Below are 10,496 nucleotides of genomic sequence, written 5' to 3'. Positions count from 1 at the left end.
CTTATATTTAACTTTGGGGCACCTTCAGCGCTATTTTACTGTGGTTGAAGGCATATAACATTGGATGAATTACAGTCGACTTCAATACAATTATGGTATGGTAGAAAGGGTTGGAATTTTTTCATGGTTTATTTGTTTGGTTCTCTCTTTATAAAAATTATTTATTTTATTTTTATTTATTATTATCATTTTAAATTTGCTACAGGGCATGTGTGCTCAACATAGAGAAACAGAGAGAGAGGGAAAGTAAGAAAGCAAGCTGCCTGATCTAGGACTCAAACCACAGTTGGCCATGTGGCAGTACAGTGCCTTAACCACCACATCACCTGCTGGCCCCTCTCTGAATTCTTAATAGCATTCACATCCTGGCAAAATTCTACTGTATGTTCAGAGTAATAATGAAACAACTCCCAACAGGTTCTGGTTCACTGGATTATAATTATCCAGAAGTTTTACAAAATACACATTTTGGGGGGATAAAACCAGTATCATTATTATTATTATTATTACACACTGCTGTATACTTATACCTGGAACAGTACCTGGCATATAAAGTATTCTCAATATTTGTTGACTGCTAATGAGTGCATAAATTGTTCATTGATACTCTCCAGGATAACAATACTAAGACTAAATAAGCAAAGAACATGAAAAATTGTTTTCCAAGTGGTAAAGAAAGAGCCTGTAACTTATCTGACTTTTATTTTTTCCATTTGGCCTAGTTCTTTCATTTCAGCTTATATATAAAAGAAGATACACACCTTACAAGTGAATCTTCACTTTTGAGGAAATTTCAGAAAAAAATTCCTTACTTGATATCCCAAGGTAGTTTTGGTTACTCTCAAAATCTGGGCTATAATTCTGTTCCCCAGATCCCAAACACTGATGTTTTCAACTCTGGGAGAGCAATTCAGAAGCGTTGAAAGTCTCTAATACACTCTTTTCTGATAAGGTAGAACTAAAATCAAGGCTGTTGATTTCTTCCTGCTACATGCTCTTATAGGATAACCGCGTGTAGAATGGAGCAATAACATTAACCAACCTGTGATGATGAGCTTGAGGTTCTGGACTTATCATTTTGAGGGTATTTTGCTAATTTATTACTCATAACAGGGCTACTATACATCTGCTTCTCCTCTTTTTGGGTTAGTAACTAAAAACTGTATAAAATGAGAAGCTCTCATTTAGAAATACACCTCACAAAAGTATGATTATTCTTAACAAAAATACTAATTGAAAATCTAATATAGGATTTAACATCTAACTTTCTTCAGTGTTTAGGTTTGGACTATGTTCTTTGGAAGCAACATCAGCTCTCTCAGGATTTGAAGGTGTCTTATACTTTAGTTTACAAGATGTCCAATTATTGCTTTAGGTCAGGATGCTAAATGGTATTTCTAGAAACCTGAGTGAGTTAGTGCATCTTTTTTTTTCTTTTCTTTTCTTATTTTGGGGAGGTTTTCTGCTATAGGGCGCCTGCGCTCGCCGGACAGACAGAGAGAGACAGAGAAACAGAAAGCAAGAAATCACCCCCCAGGGGGGATGGCCATGCCACAATCCCTTCTCCTCCGTTCTCTTCTTGGGATCTTGGGCATGCACGCACATGCGCCCGGCATGAGTTTAAGCCACTGGATCTGGGACTTGAACCGCGGTTGACTACGTGGGAGTCCAGTGACATAGCCATTACACTAACTGCTGGTCCCAGTTAGTGCATCTTTTTTATGTTTCCTAATAGTCTAGCCCTAAGAAGCTTGGACACTGGAAACACACATTTTACTGATAAAAGAAACACAACATTCATTGGTTTAGAATAAATGCAAAATGGCCTCCCCTAATTTTAAAACTCTTTAGAGGCCAGTTGGTGGTGTGCTGGTTAAAGTGACTGGATCCCAAATGGCCAGCTGTGTGATTTGAGTCCTGAACCCAGATGCTTAAAATAGATGCCAGGCACATGTGCATGTATGCCCAAAATCCAGAGTGGAGCACAAAGTAACAGGGTTTGTGGCCTGGTCATCTCCGCTGGAGGGTGCTTCCTTCCCTTGTCTCTTCCTCCAAGCAAGCATGTACATCCAATAGCAAACTGAAAACAATGGTGACAATAAAAGCTTTGATAATAGGGAAGCTAAAGAAAATACAAGACCTTTTATCAATTACTAGTGTTCAGAGCATCATGAGATTACCACCCTATTTAAATTTTACTTAAAAAATTAAAATGATGAGTTGTTTAATTTACATTTGACCTATGAAGCTGAAATCATTGGTACGCAGTTATTAAGAGAATATAATATTTGGGAAAGTTTTGCTTTCCTTAAGAAATTAACCTGAGGGGCCAGTAGGTAGAGTGGTGGTTAAGGCACTGGACTCCCACTTGGCCAACTGCAGTTCAAGTCCCGGGCCCAGTGGCTTGCTTTCTTACATTCTCTCTCTCTGCAAATTAAAAAAATATGTATATATAAATAATAAATAAATAAAATAAAATAAATAATTCTTTTTTTTAAAAAAGAAATGAGCCTGAGAACTTTTAAAAAATATGTTTTGATCATGAGAACTATAGGGAAGTAACATGAATTTAGCTTGTCTTAGGAGAAGTTTAATATTAACATGTTTTTCTTTGTTGGTATTAGGAAAAAGATTTGAAAAACAAACTAAGGTAATATCAAAATATAAAGGGTAGGCCAGTAGGTGGCATAGAGGTTAAGGCTGCTGGATCCCACACTGCTGACTGAGAGGTTTGAGTCCTGGACCCAGTGGCTTGAAAAACAATGCAGGGTCTATGTGCATGAGTGCCCAAAATCTCGAGCAGAGAATGGAGGAGAAGAGATTGTGTCGTTGCCATCCCTCTGACGGGTGATTACTCACTTTCTCTTTTTCTCTGTTTCTCTTCAGTGAATGTATAACCCTATAGCAACCCCTACCCCCCAAAAAAAGAAAGAAAAAGAAAAAAGAAGTGTGGAAGTCTATCAAGTAAGTATGTTAGGGCAGAAACAAGGTTTTTACTAGCGCAGTGGAATTGTTTTTCTTTCAGTCACTTCAGTAACTTTTTCCATTAGCATTTAGCCCATCTGTTTTTAGATACAGAACACGTTTTTCAAATCGCCAGTTCTCAAAGTGTGAAATGAAGATATCCTCCAGAGTTTGATTTGGCCTGTGTCTCTCAGCCGGATTCGCAAGTGTGTCCCAAACCTCTCACTTTTCCTTGATCCTTTAGTACTATGAGTGACTATGAAAGAATTTAGTCATACATATGGCTGATGTATGGCTGTTACATCACAGCAGTTATTAAGAGCTTTCTGGAGCTGTAATACGAAGCCTGCTGTAGCGTGCCTCTTGTAGGTCCAGGAAAAAAATGCAAAAGCAATCTATTTAGTCTAGGCATTATGAGGCAGTTACCAACATGACTTAGACACTTACTCGTGTGTGTGTGCATGCATGTTGTGAAGATTAATGCCCGCCACCTATCAGTAGTACCAATTGAGTGTAATTTTTCCCAATAATTATTTATTTAATGTTATTTTATTTATTTATTTTAATTTGACCAGAGAGAGAGAGAGAGAGAGAGGGAGAAAGTGAGAAAGCAACCCACCAGGTCCGAAACTCGAACCACAGTCAGCCATGTGGGAGTCCAGCACCCTTAACCACCATACCACCTGCCAGCCTCCAATAAGTATAATGTTTTTAGGGAAAATAAATTTTCTAGTTTTATCTGCCATACCAAGCTGCATCATTATTATAAAAGCGAATGGCCAGAACTTTGATGATCCTCCTTTCTCACTTATTTAAAATAGACAAATAACGGTGTATTTTTTTGTGTGTTCAATGTGATGTTTTCAAGTATATGTACATTGTGAGATGGTAAACTCTAGCTAATTCACTAATGCAGTATCTTACACAGTTATCCTGTCTACTGTTTCCTTCACTCATATTTTATGTGCAGTGAAGACGTATGTATAGATCTCCTCATTGAGAAGTCTTTAATTTATCTCCTGGAGGGATAATTTTTATTAATAGCTGTATTGAGATATAGTTTATATAAAACATACTTCACCCATTTGAAGTCTGCAGTTTAATGGTTTTAAAAATTGCACCGAGTCATACAGCCTTCAACACAATCAACTTTGGACCATTTTTACCACTTCCTAAAGAAATCCTGTACCTTTAGTCACCACCCCACCCCTCTATTTTCCCAAGCCTGGGCAACAGCCAATCCACTTTCTGTCTCTATAAATTTGCCTATTTGGTATAGTTCAGATAAACGGAATCATACACTTGTGGTCTTTTGAGTCTGGCTTCATTAATTTAGCATGAAGTTTTCAAGAGTCTACTACTTTGTAGCATGTATCAGTACTCCATCCTTTTTATGGTTGTATAATATTCTGCTGTATATATAGATACAGGGTATTTTATCTACCCATTCATCAGTTGATAGGCATTTTAGAAGAACTTTTTTTTTAATAGGAAAAAAACTGTTAAAAAGTTAAAATTACTTTAGTTCTTTAGCAAGGGAATGCTATGGTTTGAGTGTTGTGGCCTCATCAAAACTTATGCTATAACTTGACTCCCAGTAGGACAGTGTTGGGGACATGGAGCCTAATGGCAGCAGTCTGGGACATAGAGGTGGGTCTCTCATAAATTGATACAGGGTTCAGGAGGGAGCAGGTTCTTATTACTTAGTTCCTGGGCATGTGAGTTGTTACAGAAGTGAGTCGGCTGCCCTCAGGTCTCTCCCTCTTTGCACGCAACTGCTCTCTGCTTCTCTCGGTCATGTTGAAATGTAACACCAGAGGCTGGCCAGATGGCATCTCATGCCTTTGTGCTTTGCAGTCACCAGAATCGTGAACCAAATAAACCTCTTTTCTTTATATCTCCCGTTCTCCAGCATTTCTGTGATAGCAACACAACAGACTGAGAGGAGAACATCTGTGTCCTTCCTTACAGGTAGAGGTGTCACAGCTGACCATGAGGACCAGCGTCCTGCTCATGTTCCTTTTGGGAGTAGCCTGCGCTCTTCCAGTAAGTATCAGGGTGGGGATGAAATGCCCTTTTGTATTTGCAACTGCACAATTTTCATCGGCTGTGGACCAAATGGCTGTCTATGTTCCAATCTGATAAAAATAGTAGTTTCTTAGAAAGCTGCTTTCTTTAAAATATCATCCAAGTTATTCCTTATCCTGTTTAGTTGCCATGAACATGGCCATGATTCTCATTTTTCTTTCCCGTAAGCAGTGATTCTCAAAGTGACATCCCAACACAGCACTAGCACCGACTAGAGCTTTGTTAAAAACACCAGTTCAGGGTCAGCTGGAGGTGGGGAGGTTAAGGCATCCCATGTGGTTGACTATGCAGTTCAAGTCCTAGACCCAATGATCTGAAGCACACACCAGACACATATGCATGCATGCTCGAAATCCTAAAAGGAGAAATGGAGAAGGGATTGCAGCATGACTTCCTCCCATGGGGGGGCGGTGATTTCTCACTTTCTCCCTCTCTCCTCTCTCTCTGTCTCTCTCCTGTGGGTGTATGCACCCTTCGGAAAAAAAAAAAAAAAGCAAAAGCAAATTTAAAAAAGCCAAGTCTTGGGTGGTCCCTGAGACCTGATAGACCAAACTGTATAAGAGAGAGGTACAGCAGTCTGTGAATTAATGAGGATGCTGGGGCCCGTCACCACTCTTAAGTATGTGAAGTGTCAACAGCTGCTGCTGCAGAAATTTCTCTGTCGCTTACCATGTGCCTTAACTTTTCTAGGTAGCAAGGTACCAAAATATTGAATCTGAGAGCTCTGAAGAATGGAAGGTGAGTAGCACTATAACTCTTCAAAATATTTTAATTTCGATATATTATTAGTATAATCAAAATGACTCCATGGCGAACGTTGGAAGTACTAATAGTGAGTACAGTAATAACCCACACTGTAGGTAGTGTGAACTGTAATTTCTAGTCCATGTAGAAAATAATGGCTTGACTTAATAGCGTAACGTGGTGAGGAAATGCTTTCTTTCAGCTCTTTTTTTTTTGTGATGGATGGGTACAGTAAAGCAAGGGGATGGATAATGATGGACTAAGACTGTCTGGAGTGATAAGGACTCAAAACCTGCTTTAACAGGAGATGTCTAGTAGGCAGGGGGTCAAGTCCTGGGAGATGAGAAAGGAAAGGAGGATGAGAAAATGCTAGAATCTCTGGGGTGATAGCTAATGTTAATATTGAATATTGACTTTCAATCAGTCGATGGTTGTTAACTCTCAATAACGCAAGAATCCCTACCAGGCATGACACTAAGTGCTTTATACATATTAACTTTCTTAATCTTCATAACAACTTGATGAATTAGGGGTTGTGCTTTGATTTCCATTTTATGGATGAGAAAACTGAGGCACAGAATAACTTAGTAATTCTAGATTCTACGGTCAATAATGCTAGCAACAGACTTTAAATTTATGTCACTCTAGCTTCAGAATCCACATTTTTAAAAAGTTTTTGCCATAAGATGCATATGCCTTCCAGAGAGAGACAGAGAAAGATAGTGGGGGAAAGGTGAGAAATCACACCCCCTCATTGCCAAGGGGTTATGGCCATTTTGCAGTCCCTTCTCTCCCTTCTCCTGGGATCTTGGGCATCCATGCACACATGCCTGGTGTGCTTTTCAAGTCACCATGTTCTGGACTCGAACCATGGTCAATCATGTGGGAGTCCAGCACCTTAACCACCACGCCACCTTCTGGCTCCCAGAATCCACATTCTTAATGAGTGCACTACATCCCTCTCAGGAAAGGGCCAGTTCTGAAAGATCAGTAAATTCTCAAGATTGGTACTGGAAATAAGGGTTAAAAATCTTTTCCTAAATCAGAATTTTGTTTATAATTTTGTTTGCTGCTACCTTTTGGATATGGGGCAGCTTGGGTCCAGTGCTTTCAGTGGTAGTCTGATCATGTCAGAGGCCTGAGAGGTGGTCTTGGCCCTGCCTGAGGGTGGAATAGACATTGAAGGATTTATTATGAACTTTCAGCAGAGATAGCCATAAGCTGATTAATCTAAAAGCAGCCATTGTCAAGCCTCTCTCTCATTTAACCAGAGACTCACAAATATGCCCTTTCCTTAAGCCTGGACTTGACATGAGAAATATGCCAAGCCAATGTCTTCCTCCCTTCCACTCTTCAATTTGAAACGATAGTAACTGGGGTAGAGTCTGCCGTTGTACTTGCCCGCAAGGTCCCTGGGCAAACACTTGAGTGGTTGTAGCTCCTTTTTCTGGGGAAACGTCCTCAGCCTAGCGCTGCTGCGAGACACACCAATAGCTGCTTGTTTCTGCTCTGTTTTTCACTTTGGGTATTCCACCCAGGACCTTGCCCTGGTCAAAGAGACGTGGGAGGGCAGGTGGGGTTGGGGTGGGACATGAGAAGATGCCCAACCATTGTTAGAGTTCTTATGAGACTAAGGAGCCCAAGATAAATCAGAGCTATGAATGGTTGAATTTCAGGTTCACATTTGTTCTTGATACCAGCACTCTTATGTGATTCAACCAAGGCTTAATGGCTTTCTCCATTCAAGTTTGTCTACTATTGAATTTTATAAAGTGAATGTTCTCAACACAGATCATTTCTGTTACTTACATCACACCAAATAGTTCATGAGGTGCTTCCATAGTTATTAGTTGAGTTCACCCTCAAAGTAACCTGGTGGAGTATGCATAATGGGTACTCATTTTCTTACTTTGTGAATAAGAAACGAATAGCCAGATGTGTAAAATGAACTGCCCACATTCACAGACGTGGTTTACCAAAGATTTAGGGGTTTCCTGGAACACAACTTTCATTGCTAACACTAAGATGGTTGGTTTTCAGAGTCAAAACAAAAACCAGAGTCAGCAGGTGACATAGTAGTTAAGGTGCTGAACTCTCACATTGTCAACTGTGGTTCAAGCCCTGAACCCGGTAGCTTGAAACTCTTGCTGGGCATGTGTGTATGCATGCCCAAAATCCTGAAAGGAGAATAGAAGAAACGGGATTGCAGAGTGGCCATCCCCCCTTGGGGTTGGTTTCTCATTATCTCTTTTTCTGTCTCTCTCTGTGTCTCCAGCAAGCACATGTGCCCTGTAGCAAAAATCTCTTTAAGAAAAAAAAAAAAAAAGCAATGAGTTAATTGAGACTTTGATCAGGATTCTGAACTCAGTGCAATTTTTCTTTCGTTTCCTCTAGTTTGTTTGAACAAACCATCTTCAAAGAAAGTATAGTAAGAGAAGTATCAGAAATCTAAAAACCTTCTAGGTCCTTTATATGCACAAATCTTTTCAGGCTATTAGATATCTAACCTTCATTTTTTGACATTTCATCATAAAACTTTATTGTTATTCATGTCAATGTAAAATATATACCAAGAAACTAAAAAAATAACCTCCAATTACTCTACATATTTGCAACAATGTGGTTTTTCTATGAGGGAGTCACTTGTTTTTCTGGTTTTTGCAGGGCCATTTAACTCCGGCAAAACCAACACCAGTCATGGTAACTATTTCATTTATTTTTATCGTAAACATATTGTGAAATAACTTTTAATTTTCTTCCCACTGCTTTTTACCATTTTGAAAGTGGTAAATCCAAACTGTAAGCAACCAATGTGTATAATATTTTCTTCCCTGAGGAATTATTAAAAGAAAAAATAAGGGCCAGTCGGTGGCATGGTGATTGAGGGGGCTGGATCCCACATGGCTGACTGTGTGGTTCAAGTCCCAGACCTGGCGACCCGGGAAACATGCTAAGCATATGTGTGTGCATGCTAAAAATCCTGAGAGAAAAATGGAGGAGAAGAAATTGTGGTGTGGTCATCCCTCTTGGGGATGCTTTCTCATTTTCCTTCTCTCTCTTTTTTTTTGACATGCACATGCACCTTATACCAAATTTTAAAATAAAATAAAAAATAAACATTGCTTTTTTCTTTCAGGAAGGCAATGAGTCATCAGAAGAAAGTAAAGTTAGCTCAGAGGAACAGGTAATTAAACAGACCTTTTTAAACTTTTCTGGCTACTTAAGAATTGAAGGAAGTGATGTTACATTAAATTACCTGACAACAGTTCTAAATATAATATTTTCTAACCATTGGTTATGCTGGCTAAATATTCCCCCCAAAAGAAGAGAGAAAAATAAATGAGGAGATTCAGATGTGGGCATGCTTTTCATTCTATTGTTATTACTGAAGCCTTATTGCCATCTGTGGCCCTAAATGTCCCTCCTAATTAAAATAGACACACATGCTTGTGTGCATACACACACATGTGCATGCACACGGTCATTGACTATTAGACCGATAGGTCACTTATCAATCCAAAACATTGTTTTTGTAATTGGAGCAGTCCACATGAGGCCAAGACATCCCTTCTGGGCCTAGAGACCTTCTCCAAGTCAAGAATCCTGTGGGAGGAAAGGATGGGAGAGCCCTGACGAAACTTTAATGGAAACAGCTGCTTCAGTAATTCATAAAAGTCCCGTCTGCAACCCTGGGAGTGAGAAAAGCAGACTTAGCTCACATCCCTTTATTAAAAAAACTGGTTTTCTTTTTCTTTTTTGGGGGAAGGGAGATATTTTGCTATAGGATGTGTATGCTTGCTGGAGAGACAGAGACAAAGAGACAGAAAGCGAGAAATCACCTCCCAGGGATAGCCACATTACAATCCTTTCTCCTCCATTCTCCTCTCAGGATTTTGGGCACGCAAGCACACACACACAGTGTAAGTTTTAAGCCACTGGGTCCGGGACTCGAACCGTGGTCTACTATGTGGGAATCCAGCAATGTAACTGCTATGCCATCTACTGGTCTCTGCTTTTTCTTTTTTTAAAGTTTATTAATTTATTTCATCAGAGAAAGCAGGAGAGAGAAAGGGCCCAGCGGGGTCTTCACGCCGCAATCCATCCCAGTCTCAGCCGGCCCGGATTATGGCATGCACACGCCTGCCCAGCATGCTTGGGAAGGTCCTAGGATGCAAACCCCAGGCCTTTTGCCTGTGGGTTTGGTTGTGTTAACCACTGTGCCACCACCTGGTTCCATGGGTTTTCCTCACTTTTCTAAGACTAAACATAATTATATGCTCTGCTGTCCTATCATTTTGACCACGTTCAGCCCTGCAAAAGCTTCTGAGGTTTCAAGAACCAGATTTTTCCTGAAGCTTTGACCTGTGTTGTATTCTACATTCAGCCAGAATTGGGGGGTGAACTGTTAGGCTGCTTGTCCCTACTTACTAAAGGTTTACCAGAGGAACATTCTAGAAATGTAAATGCATAGAATTGGGAAGTGCTCTTTTCTGGGACATGATGATTGGTTGCTTTGATGTTCTCAAAGCGCTCCACTGAGGGAAACCATTCCTGCCCAGGAAGGATGCAATGTGTGCAAAGTAAGGAGCAGTAGGTGCAGCTCATGCTCAGTCCCCTGTACCAGAGTGAAATGCCAGTGCGGGCAAGAAAGATGGATATTGTGTTCTCCCAATTAGAAACTCAGACACCGGTCAGCAGGA

General features: G+C 40.1%; 1 protein-coding gene across 1 annotated transcript in view; it reads left to right on the top strand.

Annotated features, from left to right (window-relative positions):
* Positions 1–10,496, top strand: part of DMP1 (dentin matrix acidic phosphoprotein 1) — a 15,577-nt gene that overhangs the window by 1,334 nt on the left and 3,747 nt on the right. Inside the window, exons 2-5 of the mRNA XM_006143259.1 lie at positions 4,936–5,010; positions 5,743–5,790; positions 8,461–8,496; positions 8,933–8,980. Of these exons, the coding sequence (XP_006143321.1) occupies positions 4,957–5,010; positions 5,743–5,790; positions 8,461–8,496; positions 8,933–8,980 (186 nt within the window). The 5' untranslated portion in view covers positions 4,936–4,956. The remainder of the gene's footprint in view (positions 1–4,935; positions 5,011–5,742; positions 5,791–8,460; positions 8,497–8,932; positions 8,981–10,496) is intronic.

Source organism: Tupaia chinensis, unplaced genomic scaffold, assembly GCF_000334495.1.
Source record: "Tupaia chinensis unplaced genomic scaffold, TupChi_1.0 Scaffold000094_1, whole genome shotgun sequence".
Classification (NCBI taxonomy): Eukaryota; Metazoa; Chordata; class Mammalia; order Scandentia; family Tupaiidae; genus Tupaia; species Tupaia belangeri.
Note: the sequence above shows the minus strand (reverse complement) of the source record. Positions and strands in the feature narration are given on the sequence as shown.